This window comes from Tauraco erythrolophus, chromosome 8 (assembly GCF_009769465.1).
Source record: "Tauraco erythrolophus isolate bTauEry1 chromosome 8, bTauEry1.pri, whole genome shotgun sequence".
NCBI lineage: Eukaryota > Metazoa > Chordata > Aves > Musophagiformes > Musophagidae > Tauraco > Tauraco erythrolophus.
In genome coordinates this window covers 27,197,743-27,219,378 of record NC_141472.1, presented here as the reverse complement: position 1 = coordinate 27,219,378, position 21,636 = coordinate 27,197,743, and the positions used below count along the sequence as shown (strand labels likewise).

Sequence of the window (21,636 nt, the reverse complement as noted above, 5' to 3'; positions counted from 1 at the left end):
AGCTAAATTTTAACAATCTCATAGTAAGAGGATAACACTCCTACCGATTCTCCAACAAGCCCGTTCTGTGAGGGACTGATGATGCAGGAGATGCTGAAATGTTCACCCTGTTGCTGGGCGTTCCAGTTCCAGTGGAATTCTTAACAGATGCTCTTGCTGGAGTACCCAGCACCTTTCGAATCGGATTTTCGTCCCTACTTTCCACGGTGACTCTTTTGGGAGGAGTCTGCAAAATCCAAGGGGAGTGGGCCAGGGAAACAACCAAAACAGTGAAAAACATGACAGTCTTTAATCCAGTCTAGCATTTACAACACTGCTTTATCTGCTACAGTGTAGCATCCAAAGGCAGAAAAAATGCCACTTGTAGACAGATTAAGAGAGTTTAACATTAATCAGACACAGGTAAAATTTTGACTGTATCAATGCAAGTCACAAATATGAAACGGCAATAATCAATTTCCCTTCTTGTTTTCCAATGCTAAGTCAGTCGAACTTCAGTTTTCAGAATCTCCTTTACATGCTTTGACACTAAAAAACCCAGGGCATGATTCCTAACTATTCCCATATCAATCCTGGGTGGTATTTAAAAAAAAAAAAAAAGCTGAATTAAAACCCACACAATTAGAATAGTGCCCCAACAGCCTTGGGCCAAGCAAGTGCCACACGTAATCCAATGGAAAGAGCTAATAGTTGGTTGACTAAAGAAGGTTGGTCGATTTTACACCTGAAAACTAAACATGCCTAATCTTACCACTGTATATCCAGCCTTATGAGTTTTTACTGCAAGGTTGCCTTTAAGTAACAAGTAAAATTTGTTTTGGGACAACATCAAAAATATTTTCCCTTAGGGCAGTAATACATACAAGTATATTCACAGAGATAACAACGTAAATTAAAGCTGGTAGACACACCATGAAATCTGTGTCATGTAGGGAGAAAAGGAAGAACAAAAATATTTTGAAGGAAAACCACTTCTGGGGAAAAGTCTGAAAAACGTACACAAAAATCTGAGCAGAATGTCACAAATTCAGTGACTTTATTCTGATACAAAACTGGATCAGCAGCTTTTCAATACATACATTTGGCTGAAGCCTCCTAAACTCGTTGAGATGTGCGCTGACGGTAACATGTTCAGCTGCTATATCAGGTGTTTGGTATAAACAGAGATAGTCAGAACTATGTGAGAAACAAATCTTAATCACATGCTTGCTTTTTTTTCCTGCTGCTTCTCTGCCTGATAGCTCGGCGTGAAGAACATAGAATCATAGAATGGTTAGGGTTGGAAGGGACCTCAAAGATCATCTAGTTCCAAGCCCCCTGCCACGGGCAGGGAAACCCTGCACTACACCAGGTTGCCCAAAGCCTCATCCGACCTGGCCTTGAACACTTCCAGGGATGGGGCACCCACAACTTCTCTGGGCAACCTGTTCCAGTGCATCAAGACATATTCTGTCTTCCACAGCCAAACACTGACCTTTCTTATTCATACAGAATATATGGCTCCTCATGAACAAGACGCACTGCTGCCAACCACCCTGTACACATCTATTCCAAGCCCTCTAGATTACAAAACCTTTGGATGCACAATAAGTATTTACAGTGCTGCTACAACATACAATAAGTGAACGAGAGCAGGAAATGCATGAAATAAAATTAGAGGAGAGGAAAACTTTGAATAATTAAACAAACCTGGTTCTCCAAGTAAGAGAATTGCCTATTAGCTTCCTTCTGTGTGGTCCTGCTGCCCAGCACACCTCCAAAGCTGCCCGATCCCTGAGAGGGTTTCCCAGCTGACAGGAAAAGTATACAACATTTGATTTGATTGTCATTTAACTGATTGGCATTCTTATTTGTAAGATGTTATTTAGCCAGAGTTGATTTTGGAAGGGACACACTAGATTTCTTGTCAACAGACAATACAATATTCTTAGTGCACAGACATAAGCATATGCTTATGGATATCCCTTATATTGGTCACTTACTCAGTTGGCGGTAGAGCTCCTATCCTTAAAAAGAATAAAATAAGAGGAAAAATAAAAAGAGACTATGCATGTGTGATAAACATACAAGAGTTTTTCAAATATCAACATACAACATAAGCAAATCCTACATGTCTAATGTTCAGCTTATTGTTCAGCATGACAAAGGTACGTTATGAGAAAAGTGTATGTCAAAAACTGGGGTTCAAAGCCAGAAAGAAGCATTTACGGAAATGCAAAGAAAGTCAGTAACGCAAGGAAGACAAAATGGCTAAAGATGAAAAGAAAATAGAGCACCGACCCCTCTCCAAACTGTTATTAACATGATTTCAACAATTGCACTTACCAGTATGAACCCTGTCTTGATGGACTGCATCCAGATACATCCGCATTTCATTTGCGTCTTTAAACGGCACCTTATCAATTGTCAGGAAGCTGGTATCCTTTAGTGTCAGCATCAGGCAGCACAGTTTTCTACCGTTTGGTCGTAAGGTCACAGTTTTAATGTTATGGCTTAGCTGAAAACAAGAAAGTGACTATAAACATAAATCCATTTTTAAAAGGCCAAAATACTTACAAATTCAAACAAAACACTTCAAACAGAGAGGGTAAGAGGCACTCGCACCGAAATACTTCTTGCTCCATTTCGAGCAAACACTAAGCCTCACAGGATTAATGCAATTGGTGACCTTGGAAGCTGAACAGAACTGAAAGGGCAGTATCATTGTAGCTCAACAGTCCCTGTATTCCCGGATAAGCTTTCTGAAACTTGCTTTGCTATTGAGTGTGACATTTTTGGAGGTAAAGGAGTAAAGAGTTTCATACAGTCCCATATAGCTGAAACTTCCACATCAAGTTTGGAATACAATTTAAAATGCGGAACGTTTTAAATGCTAAGTACAAACTTCTACTACTCACTTTATAATTCGCTCTCAGAGAAGAGAGATTTGACATAGCTTAAAAAAATCTGCTGAGAGGGTAAGTCGGCAAGAAACACACTTAGTCCATATGCAACATTATAATAACTAAGTGGTGTCAAAACTTTCAGAGTTATGGTCAAGCACAAGAATAATTTTAGTAAGAATTTATGCTCTCTAATAATGCCACTGATACTTCATTATACCATTACTTAATTGCTACTTCATGATAGGTCACCTTTAAGAACAGGTTGTTCAGTAAAGGCTCTACTCTCCATGCAGAGTAAGTCCTAAAGCAGAGGAAGCAAAAGAATATCTCGCATCTGCAGACTGCATGGAAGTTTGACAATACGTACCTAAGCATACTCTCGTTTCCAATTCCCTCATCCTTTTTTGCTTAATTCTTCACTTTTCTGCTGCTTACTTAGCTTTGCCTAAGGCGAGGCACTAGCTACACAATGACTTCCATGCCAGTACATTGCTATACTCCGTGCAAGATTGGAAACCAGAGCCAAAATCATTAGGCACTACACAAGAGGGAGTTAAACACTGCCCATCAGTCTGGAGTCTTCTAATTTGGCCTGACCTGCATACTGCCGCACTACTGATCTAAACAACGATGATTAATTAATAGACACGAACACTAATTACACTCTAACACCAAAGTTTTGCGATACATTGCTCTAGAACCTGTCTTGTCTCCTTCAAATTACACACAAGTTTAAAAATAAAACGTATTCCTGATTTTTATTTAAATTTGTTCAGGTATGTAAAAGACTGAGATAGCAAAATTTTGGTACTCCACACCCATCGGTGAGATTTACTTTTTTCCATGAATACCTCTAGCTTCTTGGAAGACAAATCTAGACACAACAACAGCAGTTTATAAGAGAGGCTGGAAAACTATCTCAGTCAAAAACTAAGGGTTTATTTTGCTGGGAAAATTACACTTCTGAAATACTTTGTGCTCAATCCTTGTATTTTCTTGTTGTTTTTTCTTTTTTTTTTGGGGGGGGGGAAGGGAGGTGGTGGTGTGTTTGTTCTTTTTTTAAACAGTAGCTAAAAAAGCCTTCAAAGACCTAAGAATTGAAAAGGGAGTTCCAAATTCTTCATCCTCTATTAAAACACTGAGGCCAGGGTAATGGGATTACAGTTACTTCACCATCCCAGTGCGAAAGAACCTATTTTGACTCAAAATGCTAAATGAGGGCTCCATTCACATTGTTGATGCACCTGTTAAGACCCAGTTAGTGTTACAAAGTCGCGGGAGGTGGGGGGTAAATAAAATATTTCTATCAGTACATATCTAGCATCTAGGACAACTTAGTCAAAGCTTTGAAACATCAATAAAACATATCATCTGACATAAGAAATTTGATGACACACCAGTCACTGTAGAAAGAAATAAATCCCTGGATCCACCCAAACGTTCTGGTACAGAAAAGTAAAACAAGGTGGGAAAATCACTCATAGTTCTTCAAGAGTAACTTATCAAAAAAGAGAATGCTGCTTCTGAAGCAGAATTACCAGGTATTCACTCGCCTGAAGCTGCACGCAAGAGCGCTGCGACAGACCGGGGCCGGCTCACTCAAACCACGCTGGGCACCAGCCTGCCGCGTGAGGGGCAGGCGGCTCTCCCTGCCTGCTGCTCGCTCCCACCAACACTCCCGTGATGCTCTCTCTGCTGCTTCGAGACAAACAGGACCAGAAAGCTGATCCCACCAAAAAATCACCACTGGCCAAACAAAAACAATTGGTCTATAGATGCGTTTGCTCATTTCCTACTCCTCCTTTGCCAAGTTCCTAGCTGCATGGTCCCATATCATCCTCTCCACCAGATCTTGCACTCGGTCTTTTCCACTAGTTAATTCATGTGAAAACTCTCTACAGAGCTCATGGAGAGATCTGACGAGTGCTAGAGCCAGCAGAAGTGAGAAGCTGGGAGCAAAACCTGCCCCTTTAGGCCATGGTTAGCTGTTCTACAGGCTCATCCTCCTCATGGAACACATTTTGAGTCACCATCACGCCACATTAACACTTGTCCAGGCAGAAAGGAATTCATGAGAACAAGCACCCAGAGAAGGTATAAGGGGAAGAAGAGACCACTCTTCTCAGAAGCAGCACAGTCCAACAACGGATTAAATCAAACATGCAGTCACAGCATCACGCGCGAGAAGGCAGATGATGCTTCTCAAGTCTGCAGTAGCAGAGGTAGGAACCATCCACAACTAATGATTCTTCCCATGCCTCGATTCCGAGGCGACACAGGCTGCCAGGTTCTTTGCTGAGACCTTTCAGCACAGTAAGGTAGTAAAACCTGATCTTTCAAAAATAAAGTGAACTTTTTTTTCACTGAGTCCACACAGAGAAATAAATGGCTCAGAAAAAGGTCTGGTGACACTACTGCGAAAACCCACTGTGGCATGAAAAAGCAGAAGCCAACATTTAGATCAGAGTTTAGGCTGTTACAAAGTTGCTAAATAAGATCAGATTTTTTTTTTCCAACTACTCTTATATCCTCTACATGTTTTTAAATCATATAGAAATTTCTTACAGAAAAACACTCCTTCACATTCTTTCAATTGAGCTGTAAATGTAGAATGAAAAAAAGAGATAATTTAGGCTGAATATTGCAAGAGAATCCTTAACAGTGGTCCGCCTCAGTCTCCCAGTGAAAAAAACACATTGCCTGGCATTTTTAAAGCCTGAAACTGTAACAATTGCTGTTCAGAAGAGTCTCGTATAAACAAGCAGAAACGGTACAAGTGTGTTAACACTGTTATTCTTCAGCCAGGAAAACAGCACGAAGTGCTCAGGCTCTTCACCTCTAGGTTCTGCAAACGTACCAATAACAGGAATCTGAACACACGAGCCATAATTCTATACACGTTGGTAATTTTTCTCTGCTTTTTGGTTCTTCCCATTCAGCGGTATCTCGATGCCAACCCCGGCAGATCCTTTAACAATACACGTGAATAATTTACAGGAGAGTTATACAAAGGGATTAGTGTTCAGGAAACGAGAAATGAGAAACAGTGACAGAGGGAAGTTTGCGTGACACTTAATAGCCTTGAAGAGGACAGCTGTTCACAAAAGAGCTCGATCCATGCACTGCTTAAACAAAAGCCTTAATATTTGGTGTACCTGAAACGTCTTTGGAATCCCTCCAACATTGTAGTGAACCACTAGACTCACTTTGTTGTCCTTCTCCACAATTTCAAAGCTCCCTTCTTTCCATTTGGTTATCCCAGTCTGCATGCTGCGCATCCGGACAGGTCCGTGCACCTTTAGCGGAGCCATGCTTTCTCACAGAAAAGAGCTAACGAGAGCAAGCGTACTCCGCCTTTAAAACCTATTAAAAAGGAGAAACTTTTAACTAGGCAGGCCAAGAGAGTCTCTACAGAAAGCCAGAAGCGTGGCTTAAAGTTTCTGTGGAAGTTCGGTAGAACTGTTTTGCTGGTATTTTTAAACACAGTGAAAGAGAGTTGGACACAAGAGAAGGAAACTTAGATTAATAAAATCTCTCCTAGCCTGTGCAGCAACACGCCGATTCCTCGGTGTTGAAAGGCGAGCAGACCCAACCCAGACACAGAAGCTCTTGCAAAACCTTAACGCAACTTCAACAGGTTTAAGGTAAGAAAAAAAACCACCCACAAACACGAACTGACTGGTGAAAGTCGGTAAGACATAGAAACAAAGTTTCGGAGGACGCCTAAGCGGGAAAACAAGCTCGTTTCTCACGGGACCTGAGCCACGGTCACCCGGGGTGGGGGGGGCCGGCGTCCTTCTGCGCTGCCGGCTCCCGCCCAGCACTCCGCCCGGGAAAGCCACCGGCCCGGCGGTCCGACGAACGGCCCCCGCCCCGCCGCACGGCCCCCGCCCCGCCGCGAGCTCCCGGTCAGCGCAGCGGGGCGCGTTTTAAACAAAAATTAGAAGAAACGAACGAAGCGGTCCCCGCACGCAGCCCGGGAGGCGCCGCCGCGGAGGGTCCCCGGCAGCCCGCGCTCAGGCACCGCCGTCGCTTCCCGCCCGGCCTGGCGGCGGCCCGCGCTCCCCCGCACCGCCCTCGGGCACGGCCCCGCCGCCCGCCCGGACACGGGGACGAGAGGACAGCGCCTCCCGCCCCGCCGCTCCATGGCCGCCCCGGGCCGGGCCGCCGTGAGGAGAGGCGTCGCCCGACGGAGCAGGGGCGGGGGGGCAGGCGCCTGGGTGCCGCGGGGGCTAAGGGGGGGGGGGGGGGGGGTGGCTTCGGTACCTGCGTCCTGGCGCGTCCCCAGCGCCGCTGGGCAGGCTGAGGCCCGGGGGGAGGGGGAAGGGGAGGGGGGGGCGGCGGCGGCAGCAGATGGCGGGAACCGGCCAGCAGCGCGCGACGCACGCACGCGCGCGCGCCCACTACGTCAGCGCGGCGGCGCCCTTCCCGGCGCGCCCCGCGATTGCCCGTCGGCCCGCGCGCGTGCGCCGAAGCGCCCCGCCGCCGTCCGCCCGCGCGCGCGCGCGCGCAGCGTTCGCCTCGCCGCCCCGCTTCGATCCCGGCGTCCCTCGCGGCGGGCGCGCGGAGGGGTTAGGGGTCGGCGCGGGCCCGAGTCGATGGCGGCGGCCTCCTGAGTTGGGCCTGGCGGCAGCACCGGCACCGCTCTCGCCATGCATAGCTTGGCCACGGCCGCGGTGAGACGCAGCTCCGCGCTCTGGTGGGGTGGGGCGGGGCCGGGCCGGGCCGCGCGGGGAGTGGGTCCGTGGGGGCGCGGGCACTGGTTGCTGCGAAGGGGACGTTTCCCCTCGGCCGCCCGCGGCGGGAGGTTTTAGGCCGCGGGGTGGCGGAGCCCTGGTGAGCTTCCTCCCCTCAGCGCTTCCGTGGCCGGCCGGGGCGGCGGAGAGGCAGCGGGGTCCCTTCGGTAGCGGGGAGGCGCTGACCGAGCCCGTTCCTGCTCAGCTGCTCCCCTGGGGCTTCCTCCGCGCCTCCCCGGGGCGGCCGTGGTGCTCGTGGGGAAGGGCAGCTCGCCCAGGGTCCGGGAAGGCTTCCCTGCTGGGTGCCCGCTGTGCTCCCTCCACCCGGTGTGTGTCACGGACGGGTTCCCTTTCCTCCCTTTCCTCCCTTTCCTCCCTTTCCTCCCTTTCCTCCCTTTCCTCCCTTTCCTCCCTTTCCTCCCTTTCCTCCCTTTCCTCCCTTTCCTCCCTTTCCTCCGCCGCTCTTCCTCCCTGCGCCTGGACGCCTCCTGCATGCCCAGCCACCTCCTCTGTCGAACTGGTTTATTTCTGGCCTTGGCTGCAGAGGGAAAGAGGAGATAGTGAAAAGTTCCTCAGGATAGCAGGCAAGCAGGAGGAAAGGCAAAGGCCCCCTTTTCCTTCTTCTCTTTTCCCCCCAAAACCTTGCAGTGCTCTCTGTAGTCGGTGCTTCCCCCCAAAACCTTGCAGTGCTCTCTGTAGTTGGTGCTTCCCCCCAAAACCTTGCAGTGCTGTCCGTAGTCGGTGCTTGTCCTCCTCCCTCTTAGGAAGCAGCAGTGGTGGGATGGGGTGCCTGATACTCAGGCTGGTGGGAGTAGAGCAGTAGCTTGTCCTGGTTGGATTCAAAAATGGAAGCTGAGTTTGAACGATGTGGTTATTGCATGTTATCTCCCGTCTGAGTGGGTTTGTGTTTTGGTTTTCACTTCTGCAAGTGCACATTCATCACATGTGTAAGACTTCCTAGAACTGAGTGAGTCTCTGGTGTGTGTTGGGTTTGGGAGGTGTATTGCAGGACCAGCGGTTAGAGCTGTTTTCAGAGGAACTTAGCTCAAGGATCTGCTTGGACTAACGAGCAAGAGTGAGTAAAGTGCTTGTGAGCAGAAGTCGAGAGAGCTTTTTATGTCTTCCCACTTTAAGTGCTCGTGACTTTAAATTGGTTCTTGGAGTGCCGGCAAATACTTCTGATTTGAAGTAAGGCTTTCCAGAGCACAGAAGGGTGTGCAAGATCATTGTGAACTCTCTTCATCAGTATTTACATTCTTATAGCAATGTAATTTCTAAGTGCTTGTCGACGTGCATGAGGGACTGTTTATCTCTATTAATCCTCTATCTGTGTTCTAGTCACCTCTCTATAAAAGGTGGGTTTTTTTCAAGACAATTTTATCAACATAATCTGTTTCAGGAATAGGAATCAACTTTATTTTGGCATTTATTTGAATTTATGTTCAATTTATACATAATTCATGCCACCTGGTAGTTCTGTATTAAAATGTTTCCTACCACAGTCAGTATGCTTAGACTAAAGGTGACAGAAAAGGATGTTTGGTTCTGGAGATGTGCTTGGGAGCTCTAGTAGGTAATGTTACTTCTTAGTAGGGTCATGAATTGGCTCAGGAATCCTTTTGGGTGTTGTGAATGCTGTGGTGAGCCAGAGCGTTGGTCTTCATAGAGCGATGCTGGTGGCAGAGCTGATGCTTTGGTTTCAAACCTGGAGACAGCATAACATGCTAGAGGCTCGAGAACAGGCTAAAAGCGATAAATGTGGCTGTAACTGACAGTGAGGCATTGAAAGCCCGACTAAAACCAGTTAATCCACTGCTACTGAAGTTCAAAATTCATTCTGCTATTTTTGAGTTGGTGATCTATCAAAATAGTTTAAAAAGCACACGTAACCAGTTAGTCAATGTTCTGTTTGGTTGGCAGGTACTTTTACCAGTGTGCCTAGCAGCAACTGCTCAATTAGGAAGAGAAAGCCTATATCCAGTTCATTATGTGATTGTTGGAGATGTAATCGGGCATGGATGTTTGAGGTAACGCTGTTTCTCTTGAGGAAGGTGTTACAAGATCTTTCATGATGCAGAGGTGGCTAGTTTGTGCTGTGTTGACATACTCTTGTCAACTTTTGCTTTCCCTGTTGTGCAAAAGAAAAGTCTGCCTGGCAGGGTTCTGTCTCGGAGCTTGCAGGATTTGTGTGTAGCCCTCAGGGTTCCCCAGAATTTTAGGTTTTAGAGGGGGAAGGGTGAACAATAGTAAAGTAGAAAATTAGGAAAAAATATGTCTTTCAATTTAAACTGAAACGAGAGGAGCAACTGTAGAGCCTGTGAAAAGCAGTTGGTTCTGGCTAAGACAGATACTGGACATCATAAACTTAATTGTGTGGAAAATCTGCTTAGTGTTCTCCAGGGATCACAAGCACATGATTGTGCTTTTAAAGGGTCAATGTATTTAAGCTTACAGGAACTGAAACTTCCAGTGAGTCTAGAAAAATAGATGGAAGCTTTAGATAACACAATTATAACAACATTATTGCTACACTGCTTGTCACTCTACCATCCCAAATAAAAACAAACGAGCTCTGTTCATTCTCCCTGTCTTCCTGAGCTCCAGAGTAGGAGTTGCCATTGCAATTGCACTCCTAGCTGTAAGAGCACAATAAATTTGTCAAGATTACTAATTTAGTTTGAAGTTCAGGAGAAAACAAAACAAAACCACACACAAACCAAAAACCTGAAACATCGAGTAGACAAGAAAAAAGAGGACAGGAGGAAAGATGAACAGCTAAACAGATATTTGAGCCCTAGAGTACAGGGATTGATAACAGCGCATTCGCTTATATGTAGACATTTAAGTTAAATAATGTGATGGAAGGGTCTGGCGGGGGGAGAAATCCCACAGCTGGGGAAGAATCTCTTTGGACGTGACTATGGATATAATATGTGAATGAATGGAGGAGGGAAACCTTTGCAGAGGTAGACAGAAAGCTCTGGAGGTGTCTGCCAAAGGTTAAGAAGTCCCTCCTCGTCCCTCCTGTAGTTCTGGGAACCTGCCTCTGGCGTATGGTTTCAGGTTTGTTCCTGAACTCCTTTGTGTTCTCCTCAGTGCCTCGGTGACGAGCTGCTTAAAGGTGGTGTTTACTGTCAGTGCGGTACAGGCAGTGGTCCCGTCTGTTGTGGTAAGCACACGAAGAGTTTCAGTCTGGCTTTGAAAAAAAAAAAAAAGGAATACAGTCCATTCTCTGCTCCCAGCCGTGACTGCCCCCTACGCATGGGGATGCCGAGCTGGTTGGTTGCATGTAGGTTAGCTCAGGAGCAGCAGTGTCTGTGCAGGGCTGTGCTTTACTTGAATAGTAAACGCTGCAGCAGAATGAATAGATTCTGAACCAGCTTTCGGAAGTGTTTACACAGGGAATTTTAATGTCTGCGTTTGTCTCCCTCAAAATTTTGGATCTGAGTCCCCAAACTGTCTCATTAGGAAGCCTGCTGAGTGTTTGTTACACCTGAGTGCTTGCTGTGCCAGCAGAGGCATGAGACAAACTTCCTTTGAAAGGCTTGCTCCTTGCCCTTTCCACAGAAAGTTCCTGTTTCTCTTCCTTTCTCTCCCAGCCCTCCCTCATTTTTTTTGGCTTGAAAACTTGTAGGCCTTGATGCTGTTCTTTCCCTGATGTTCCAAGAACAGCAGAAGAGAAATCCTGCATTTTTCCTGAGTAGTAGAAAATATGCCTTGACTGTGAGTGCAGATCTACTCTTCTCTGGGTTTATTTTGACCAGGAATTTATGCACAAAATCAGTCTTGAAAAATTCCCTTTTGGCTCCACGCATGTAAACAAGATACATGGGATAAATGTGAGATGTCTTTAGCAGCAGGTGTTGCTGGCTGTGTACAGTGTCATGCTGATGCCGGAGTAGTGAGAATTTTTCTAGTATTTGTATGAATAATTTTCTCATGTATGTTGGGTGAAGCCATTGGCAGTCTCCAATGTCATGGGCGTTTTTGGAGAGAAAAAGGTAGTGTCTGCATTACTTGGAATTTGTGGAAACTTGCATTTGAAGCGTGAAATGAATGCGTGCTAAATGCAGGTGGAGCAAATAATAGCTGGCTAAAGTATGTGTGACCTCCCTGGGAGCTCTGCTGGGCACTGCTCTGAGTATGTGTGACCTCCCAGCAGGGCTCTCGTATTGCTGAATGAAGTTACAAGGTGCTATTTGTCAAGCAGATTAAGAGAGACTGTCCTAGCAAGTCGGGGCAGAAAGTAAATCCTTTGCATTTCATATAGGTGAAATAATAATACTCATCTAAGGAAGGGATCCGTATCCAGAGCATCTTAATGCAGCTTTAGTTCCTCTCTCCCCCAGTCAGGAGTTTCTCGAGTGCTTTTTTGCTTATCTGCCGGGTTGTGGGGTGAGTTTGGGTGAGACTTGCATAAAATGTTTGGACTGAAGTTTTCTTGTCTCCTTCCCAGCCTGTGCCAACAGCGCTGGCTCAGGTTGACCGCGAAAAGATCTACCAGTGGATCAATGAGCTGTCCAGCCCGGAGACACGGGAGAACGCGCTGCTGGAGCTGAGCAAGAAGCGCGAGTCTGTGCCTGACCTTGCCCCGATGCTGTGGCACTCGTTTGGCACCATCGCAGCGCTCCTTCAGGTGGGTAGGGCTGGCGGTGTCTTTATTCCATGGTGCAGCAGCAGCAGAGCTTGTGCGTCCATGGGGCAGATCTGGGGAGGCACTGGTGGGGTCCCATGTTGCTGTTACTGGGAGTATGACGGATGTTGGACCACGTGGTGAGGGGAACAGATCTGGGAAGCCCATTTCTAGTGTTTGCCGTTAATCATCACTAGCAAGGCAATGTGTGCAGAGACTGAGATTTCTAATTAGCGCACGCAGTTGGAAGGGAGCAGGCGAGTTCTTGGGTGTACGAGCTGCCTGCAGTTCACGTTCTACTTAGCTTCATACAGGGTCAGAGCAGAACCCAGAACCACAACTGTCACTCCCGAGATCTCTGATTTGATTTTTTTTTTTTTTTTTTTGTGAGCTGGAGCACTTCCTGGTCAGAAGGTTGCCCTTACAGGGAGCCCGCAGGAAGGGCAGCATAGGAATGCTGATCACTACTCCAGACATCCTTGCAAGGGAAACTACCTACATTTCCTGTCAAACCGAGTGACTCAGCTTATCTCTGGGCAAACTGTTCTACAGCTGATGACTGGCTATCTCTCAGTGCCGAATCTAGTAATTTTTTTTGAAGAAGGAAAGAAAAGAGTGCAGGATTGGCAATGTCAAACTGTTTTCAGTGTGGTCCTGAAACAAGTGAAGAAAATTAGAAGGGAGCTATAGTTGGAAGCAGGCAGATTTCTGAATTGGATTTCTCGCCCTCAGCTGTTTCCCCTGCATTGAGTTAGAAGAGTACCAGGAGCTGCAGTATGAATAGAGTGGGTGTGCTCTGCCTCTAGGCACAGGAACAACGCTCCTCTTCGCTCTGGAAGTTCAAAACAAAGCAGTCTCTACACTAGTAAAGAGCCAGGAAATCAAATGAACCCTTTTTTACTGAAATTAAGGTTTGAATGCATTCCTGTGACTCCTTGTCAAATTTACTCTGACCCAGCTCTACCCTTGCCTGCAGAGCCTGGTGGCTGCCATGTAACTTCAAAGTGATGCTTGGCGAGAGCAGACTGTTGTCTCTTGACACCACCATTCATTGTTGGGCAAGTGCTTTGGTGCATCTTGCTGATGTTTTTCTCCTTTAACTTTTCCGAATCTCTTAAATTTTAGGAAATTGTAAATATTTATCCATCAATCAACCCTCCGACTTTGACAGCCCATCAGTCCAACAGAGTCTGCAATGCTTTAGCTCTACTACAGTGTGTTGCATCGCATCCTGAAACGAGGTAAGTGTTTCCAAGTGTGTAAGTTCTCTGAGGTGTTGATATCGACAAGCCAGCCTGTCTGTCTGACTGCAGAAGGACGTAAGCTCCTTTCTTCTCTTTTACCAAGAGAAGCGGAACAAGGGACAAAGCTGAAAGATAGGCAACCGCCTGCTGCTTTCACTTGTTTGCTCAGATTAGCAGGATGACAGCTTTATGGTGGTCCTAAATGCAGTGCATTCCCTGAATCATCCTGAGGTCCTGTAAATTCCCAAAATGGTGGGTTGTGGCAGCTCCTGGGAGCTCAGCCAGCGATAAGGGTGCCTTTGTGCTGAGTGCTGTGTGCAGGATCCTTGTTTTAAAGAGCTTATAGTTATTTAGACAAGCAGCTTACAGTTACTTAAACCAGCTGTCCAAAGGGTGGAATGAGCAGGACTGTCCTTCCCAGAAAACATGTGGCAAGGGGAGCAATAGCAGAGCCATATCTGGAGTCCTCAGCCAATGCATGACTTCAGGTTTTCTCTATCCGTGTCCAGTACACGTCAGCAGGGGAGAAGATAGTGTTAGTTCAGCCAAAATCAGTCACTAAAACTCAGAACCAAACTACCTATAGGTCTGTGATCTCATGTTTCCATTCCTGCTGAGAAGAAAGTGCAGCGTAGGTGAAGCTGCTTTTCAGCTGCTGCGAAGTAGTGTTAAACAGCAACCCTCCATGAGATGATATCCAAATAAATAGGGTAGTTTCGCACCATACACCTTTACATTTAAAGCTGAAAACTGAAAACAGAGGAAGAATGTTGGGTAATGATTCAAGAGAGCTTCCCCCTGCTAGCAAAGCAATCTCCAGGTTTCTCCCTGAAGTCTGTGTTTTTCGCCATTGTCAGAAAGCAGTGTGAGGACTCTTGGTGGCTGTGCACGTTTAAAGTGTGGTAATGCCTAGAGATCAGCCAGTCTGGATTTCTGTCATGCAGAGGCTTGGCATGTGTGTTGTGGGTAACTGTACCTGCCTGTGGGAGCCTGGCAAGTGGGATACAACAGTTAATGTACCAAGCAGAGGGTCTGGGTGGCAGGAAAAGGTAATAAAAACAACAGGACAGGCTCTGTTCCTGACAGCCATGCCGGTAACTGATGGTTTAGGTGTTAGATTTTGTGCTGTTCCCAGTGCAGAATTTACTTCATGCTCTTCCATCAGGACTCAAACTGTGACCCGCTTTTGAGGAGCAGCAGTAATGGTGTCTGTCAGGAGTAGTCTGAGGCTGTGCATGGTAACACTGGGTTATGTGCTCACTTTGTTGTCCTTGTCTCTCATGTTGGGTGTTTTCCCTTTCCTACAGGTCAGCTTTTCTGGCAGCTCATATCCCTCTCTTCCTGTACCCATTCCTGCACACAGTTAGCAAGACGCGTCCATTTGAGTACCTGCGGCTCACAAGCCTCGGAGTGATTGGTAAGCAGCTGGACTAAGGCTGTAGCTCTGGTTTCCTGTCGAGTTAGGGGCAGTTCGTTCTGTGGATTTAGACACCTGCATGACCAAAGTCATAGGTCTGTTTTACTGGGATCTTCTGAGTCCTGTAGTATTAGCAGGCGGAGCTGCTCGTTTTCCATCAGTTGTGGAGGCAGGTTGCTCTTAATGTGTAGGATCTGATCTTTTCACTAATAAGAAAATCCTGGAATCTGGGTGCATTGCCAAAAATATGTTTCTTTTTAGTACAAGCGCCTGCAGTCTTGTTGTGCCTTCACCTTCAGCCCAGCCAGCTAGAGACTGGGATGAGTGGGTACAGGCTGGGCTTCCATGGCTTATGTCATTGATTGGCTTGTATTTGCCCTGTCTTCTCCTTGTCCTGTTTTTTTTTTTTCCTTTTTTCTTTTTTCTGCCCAAAACATTTCTCTCTTAATGCATAAAGTAAGAAGGTCTTGAAGTGTATTTCTTTTTCCCAGAGGTTGCTGTCGGGTGATATGATCCTCTTGTGTTTGTGATACCACTGAGGGAGAGCCAAGGCTGCATCCCCTTTCTGAAACACAAACAACCCCCAAACCCAGCTTGATGACTTCTATGCTGCCAAAACGATTTATTCGCCAGCTGTGTGCTGCAACACGTTTAGGATGACAGACTCTGCCTGCCACTCAGACCTAATGATTCCTGGGGAGAAAACAGCACAGGTCCTCTTTAGAAGGTGAGATTTTTAATTTTCAACAGTTTATCACTTACTGTTTTTGTTTTTTTTGTTTTTCCTTTAAGGGGCCTTAGTGAAAACTGATGAGCAAGAAGTGATAAATTTCTTACTGACAACAGAAATCATCCCCCTGTGCTTACGCATTATGGAGTCTGGCAGTGAACTCTCCAAAACGGTACCTACTCGTCTTGTCCTAATTAAGACTTTTTGTTGTTTGTCTCCGACTGACCAGGCAGCCAGTAATCTGCAGAGTTGGCTTGTGTCCTGTTGCATGGGACAGCTTAAGGTGGAGTTTTTACCTCCTCAAAAATCAAACAAACAAAAAAACCCCCAAAAATCACAAAACTAAGATGAGAGTTCCTGAGGTTGGTAGTTTTGCTAGGAAGGATCTTGCTGCTCTCAGCACTCGTTCCCTGCTTTGTCGCCCTGCAAAGTAACTTTTAAGGCAGAGCTGGATCAACTTTCCTTGGCATGAAAAAACGAATGCTGTAGTTACACAGTGCAGAGGTTGGGTGGGAGCTCTTAGTGGTGATTATGGGAATGTTCACTGCACTGGACCAGTTTGTTATCCTCTCTAATCAGGGGCCTCTTTCTCCCATGAGCTCAGATCTCTGGTCAGACTGGTCTGATGACCCAGGTAGGCTGGCCACAGGTTTTAGTCTGTGTGTGCTTCTCTAGTGAAGCCTACTGACACAGCTGGCAGAGGTTCTTTCAGAAAGTCTCATCCCATGATGAATCAGTAATGCTCAAGGTGAAAACTGAAGTCAGCTTGCCACATAGATGGCAGGGCTAAAGGACACATGCTTCTGCTTCTTGCTCTGTGACTGGAGTAGTGTGGCCGTAGTCCTGAGGCTGTCCCGAGCAGCCCGGCAGTAGCTGCTGTCTTACGCAACCTGCATCCAGTCATCTTGTACACGCTGCTTTGTGTCCATCTCTTTTCTTTAGCCAGAGATGCCAAGCATTGTGTAGTGCCCTGCATTTTCTTTTGGCTTTAAACTTTCACTGAGTAAAGCATTTGCTGCCTGCTGAAAGGCTTTTCAGCTCTGGGTCTGCCTTGAAAAGAACACAGCACAAAGCCTGTTCTTTTTGGCATAGTTAAGTTGTTCGTATGTTTTCTTTTCTGCTTTCTCTCTGTTCTAGGTTGCTACGTTTATTCTCCAGAAAATCCTCCTGGATGACACAGGGCTGGCATATATCTGTCAGACCTACGAGCGGTTTTCTCATGTTGCCATGATACTGGTAAGATTGTTTCCTCTCTTTAAAAAAAAAAAAAAATAATTATGCTCAAGCAGCCAGCCTCTTCAGCAGCTGCTTTACTGCTCTCTGCCTGGAGCACGGGATGAGGGAGGCAAATCATTCTTGGACTTGCTGCTTTCGATACTGTAGCTCTCTGCTTCCACGTCTTTCCTTTGTGTATCTCTGTTGTGCATGTCAAGAGAACATATATTAGTTGTAGCATGCTAAGTTCCCAAGATAAACTGGGTAAACGTATCCAGAGAAGAAAAAGTTTTCGGGGCTGTTGGTTGGATATGAATTGATTTAATTTTATGTAAGAATGATCACAAGCTCAGACCATGGATTCATTTCCCATCTCTGACTCCCACAACAGATTGAAAGAGCAGCAGGTTGAGCGAAGAAGTAAGAGCAAGGCAAGCGCATATTATACTTACCCTCACAAGTCTTGCAGCTGCTAGCTATTTTCGGCTTTGGATTTCTGAGGCCAGTTGTGGGTTTTCTATGCAATAAGTCCAGGGTTTGTCCTATCCTCCTCTTGAAGCCATGGAAGCTTTTTGTGTCCGCAGTGGCATTTACCAAAGAGTTCCACAGGTTTCCTGTTTGCTGCCTGGAAGGCCAGCCTCCTTTTTTTCTCTTTGAACTTGCCTCCTGCTACCTGCTGCTTTTGACTAGTTCTTATGTTGGAACACAGAGAGAGCAGGCAATTTTTGTCCGTTCCCTGTCAAGGAGAGATTTGGGTACTCATAATTTGTTTGTCCCAGGAGTAATAGCCCCAGCTTGAGCTTTATTATCTTTGAGCTTGCCAAAGGGAATACACGTCTGCCCTGGAATAGCTGTCGTCCTGCTTTTGTGCTTGGTGGTTTGCTTGTTTGCTTTTTAAAGAGCAGTCTCAGGAGAAGAAAGTGCAGCATTAAGTTAAGCAATTTGCAGTGCTGGTTCTGTGCCTAAATGTTGATGCTTTCATTAGGAATATTTATTTGTCTGTTTTCCCAAACGTAAAGAAAATATTTCCTCCTAATTAACATATGAACAGCAAAATGTAAACAATTGTGAGCTGATGTCCATAATATCCAATGTGACACAATTTTTGCATTCAAGAAAAGGTTTGGCTTTGACAAAAGTACGTCTGGCTTGGGGGCAAAACGAAGGATGCAATTAGAAACCCCTGGGGTAGGGAAGGGAAGGAGACCAAGGAAGAATCCGTAGCTGGGAAGGGTACAAATACAGAAGGATGTGGATCTGTAAAGCTGTGTTAGCAGGGGAGAAGTCCTAGCTGTGGTATAATCCTACCATTGGGTGAAGCCCTGGCATCATTAATATTCCATAGCACTATGGAGAAGGATGAAAATGTTCATAGGCATTTCTGTTCTCTATTTCAAAAATTGGGATGGTGTACTCATGTCTCATGAGGGCGATGATTTACTTCCTTGTCTGCTGATAACTGAGTAAGACGCTATGCAAGTATTGGATGCTTTTAAAAGAGTGAGTTAGTATTTCCCATCCAGGAGCTGTCTGAGGAGCTCTCTGTTCTTTATTGTCAAGAAATGTTGGTGTCCTGGGGAACTGCTGAGAACAGGAAGCTTGCAAAAGGGCAGATGAGGGGGATTTGCTAATTGCTAACTGCCTGCATATCCAAACACAGGTGAATGTAGCTAATGAGGAAAATGGTTAGTCCTAGCCACTGTAGTTTTACAGGAAAAAAAACAACTTGTTGGGCAGATCTGATTGACTCCTAAATATCAGGAAGCAGATGCGTGAAGGCATCCATGCTGTTCACTAGGCAGGGTGCGTTCAAAGGTGCAACCACATGCAAAGTCTTACATGGTGTGAGAAACGGAGGCTGGGCTAGGGAGATCTGCCCTGGTCTTGCTTCCCAGTAGTGGCTTAATGAGAGATGTAGCAGAAAGGGAAAATACAACTCTTGGGTGTGTGATAAGACCAGGTGTGGATCTTACTCTACATGGTGTGGGTGAGCCCAGACCTTCGGCATTGTTAATGTTTTAAAAGGGCGTTGAAACGAAGGCAGCGCAGATGAGAACAGAGTGTTGCAGAGCTTGGGAACACACCTCACAGGGTGACTCAGCTGGAGCTTATCAAAGTGTTTGGGATATGTTTGCCTCTTTCAAGAGCAAGAAACCCCAGGCTCTCTTTAATCAAGCAGAGTTGGACTCATACGCAGTCCTGGGGAGGTAAAAACCGAATAGAGATGAGACAAGCTTTGCTCGAGCTGCTGGGAGAATCCTTTCCAAATCGTGGCTAGCTGCCCTTCTCAAAGGCATCTTGGCAAGCAGAGTGCTGGGCTCCCTGCAGGGCTGTCCAGATGAAAGGTAATGGGCTGTGATGCGTGGGAATCCAGAGAGAGTGATTTAGTGGTCTTTCTCTGTCTCTGTTGATTGTGAAGCTGTTCTTACAAAGACTTTAACTGGTGGCACTGGCCTCTGTCAAACAGGGTAAAATGGTCCTGCAGCTCTCCAAGGAGCCGTCGGCACGGCTGCTGAAACATGTCGTCCGCTGCTACCTTCGCCTTTCCGATAACCCCAGGTAAACATTTTAGGAGTTTGGGCAGGGGTTTCTCCGGCTGCCTTGGAAGTGCAGTTCTCCTCCGCAGTGCCTGCTCCGGGAGAGTCAGGGTTCCTTGTCTGTCCTTACACCTGCCTTAGCTCAGTGTGGAAAACAGGTGGGTTTTCTGGTTTGTTTGGGTTTTTCTTGCTGGTCCCTGGAGCTTTTATGGTACATGGGAGAAACAGTGACTGTTTGGGGCTTGTGGAGATTCAAGCTGTGCAGGTTGTGATTGCCTGAGCTCAAACATGGCTTGAACTATGTATGAGGGAGGGACTGAGGTGGAAGGTACATGATGCGCTCTCTCCCACATCATGTGTGCTATTAACAGGAGAAGCCAAAAGATGAAATTCAGTTGAGGGAATACAAACTGATTTCACGCTGTTCAGCAGCTCTGCCCAAAGCCGCTGGGTATGTACCTGTTGTCTCGGCCTTTCCTGGCACCATGTTGCTCTTGACTGATGGGTGCCAGGGCACAGGATTTGGCTCAGCAGGGTGTAGCGTAAGGGATGGGAGCTGTGCTGACTGGCTGAGCACCACATGCTGTGGTGTGGCTGCTCAATGCTCTCCTTGGCTGGCCCTCCCAGGGAGACCCCCAGGCAAAGGAGCATTGTGTCTCCAGTGGGGTTTGCTCCCCTCTTGCCCCTGTGAGTTTATTTGTTGGGCCCCGTTTCTTGTCTCTTGATGTAGGGCACGTGAAGCTCTCAGGCAGTGCCTTCCTGACCAACTGAAGGACACCACCTTTGCCCAGGTCCTGAAGGACGACACGACCACAAAGCGCTGGCTGGCTCAGCTTGTCAAGAACCTGCAGGAGGGTCAAGTCACTGACCCGCGGGGCATCCCTCTTCCTCCGCAATGACTGCTGGGGGAGGTGGGGGACTGGGGAAGAAACAGCTCAGGTTTACAAAGAACCAGGAACAGGTGACCTCTTCTGCAACAAACTGGGCACGCCAGCTGGCTCCCGGCCTGTCGGACCATCCCACCCAGCCGAAGGGCTGCTCTGTAGCAATGCAGCATGCCTCCAGGGATCGCAGCACCAGCAAACGCTGATACCACAGCTTAAAAAAAAAAAAATAAATCAATAAAACCAATCTGTAATGATCCCAGTCTCTCCAGGAGGCTTGGCTGGCATCTCCCCCACTGCCGGGCAGGGGATAGTGGATGTCCGCTCTTCCAGCTAGCTCAGCCTCCGCCCAAGTGGTGTGTGACACGGGGCGCACGCACCACATCCCTCCAGTTTCTTGTCACTTCTTGTTTACACGTCTGTTTAGATGAGTGAGCTGAATAAAAGCTGATCCAGTTGTTTTATCCCCTCTTAAGACTGCTACTCAGCTGCAGGTAGCCCGGGGACAGCTTGCTTCCCTGCCAGCACATCCTTGCTCCTGGCTCTGCATCCGGCTGGCTTAGCGAGCTTCTCCTTTCCTTTGGCGCAGAGGCAGCGGCTGGAGCTGGGCCACTGTGGTGCTTGCCCCAAGAGGAGGGCTGGATTACTTGTGATGAACCCATGTGTCATAAGCTTGCTTCCCAGGGCTCTGGGGGAGGAGAAGACAGCAGGACTGTGGCTCTTGTGCTGTAAATAGTGCACTCCCGCAGCTAACCAGTGGCTGATGTGTGCCAGCCTCCCATCTGCCTGGCAGGGCTGCTGGCTGGTTGGTCAGACGGAGCTCAGCATTAGGGAACCTGCCTCGTGGTGGTGGGCAGGCCACCCACCGATGATCCCTGGCCACAGGACAGGTGGGAGCAACATCCTGCAGGCTCCACGTATGCCGGCTTCTGTGCCTGCTGCTGCCTGCCAGGCGTCTCTCAGTCCTGGCCCCCCTCCCTTTCCCCCCTGTCCTCCAGCTCATCTCTGCCAGCTGGATTGCATCTATTTCAGCTTTCAAACCTGCCTTGGCATCTGCCTTGGCCCCACCGCAATTAAACTGGACCAGGAGCTGCTTCCCTGCCCTCCCTGTGCCAAGGGATTGGTGTGGCCGTGGGCAGGCACTCAGAAGCAGCCGAGAAGCTGCTGGGTTCTGCTGCAGCGGAGCCTGTGCTGCCTGCTCTTGGCTGCAGGCAAGCCTGGGCAGCCGCTCCATTTCCACCACCTCCTCAAGTAGACCATTTTGCTGATCATCTGCGGTGTTGTGCCAACAGAGTCTTAAAACCCATCTTGATTCCCTTCCCTCCTCTCTCCGCAGCCTTGCGTAACGAGGGCAG

The 21,636-nt window shown here is 47.3% G+C and overlaps 2 protein-coding genes across 6 annotated transcripts in view; one reads left to right on the top strand and one right to left on the bottom strand.

Moving 5' to 3' along the window:
* USP37 (ubiquitin specific peptidase 37) overlaps positions 1–6,243 on the bottom strand; it is a 38,376-nt gene extending 32,133 nt beyond the window's left edge. For 3 of the 4 annotated variants that reach the window (XM_086615738.1, XM_086615740.1, XM_086615742.1), the window contains exons 1-4: positions 6,041–6,243; positions 2,326–2,497; positions 1,690–1,790; positions 45–226 (exon numbers count right to left, since the gene is read on the bottom strand). In XM_086615738.1, the coding sequence (XP_086471864.1) occupies positions 45–226; positions 1,690–1,790; positions 2,326–2,497; positions 6,041–6,196 (611 nt within the window). In that variant the 5' untranslated portion in view covers positions 6,197–6,243. The remainder of the gene's footprint in view (positions 1–44; positions 227–1,689; positions 1,791–2,325; positions 2,498–6,040) is intronic. The other variant, XM_086615739.1, reaches the window with a different exon arrangement.
* A 1,284-nt stretch (positions 6,244–7,527) lies between these two features.
* Positions 7,528–20,524, top strand: CNOT9 (CCR4-NOT transcription complex subunit 9). 2 transcript variants are annotated; one of them, XM_086615479.1, is made up of 8 exons: positions 7,528–7,561; positions 12,078–12,257; positions 13,380–13,495; positions 14,806–14,915; positions 15,708–15,817; positions 16,783–16,881; positions 19,328–19,418; positions 20,121–20,524. In XM_086615479.1, exons 1-8 carry the CDS (start codon positions 7,538–7,540, stop codon positions 20,294–20,296), a joined length of 906 nt encoding a protein of 301 aa, XP_086471605.1. In that variant the 5' UTR covers positions 7,528–7,537; the 3' UTR covers positions 20,297–20,524. The 2 variants fall into 2 exon arrangements, with proteins under 2 accessions (XP_086471605.1, XP_086471604.1); XM_086615478.1 differs by having other exon boundaries at positions 19,328–19,419; positions 20,128–20,524.
* The last annotated feature ends 1,112 nt before the right edge of the window (positions 20,525–21,636 follow it).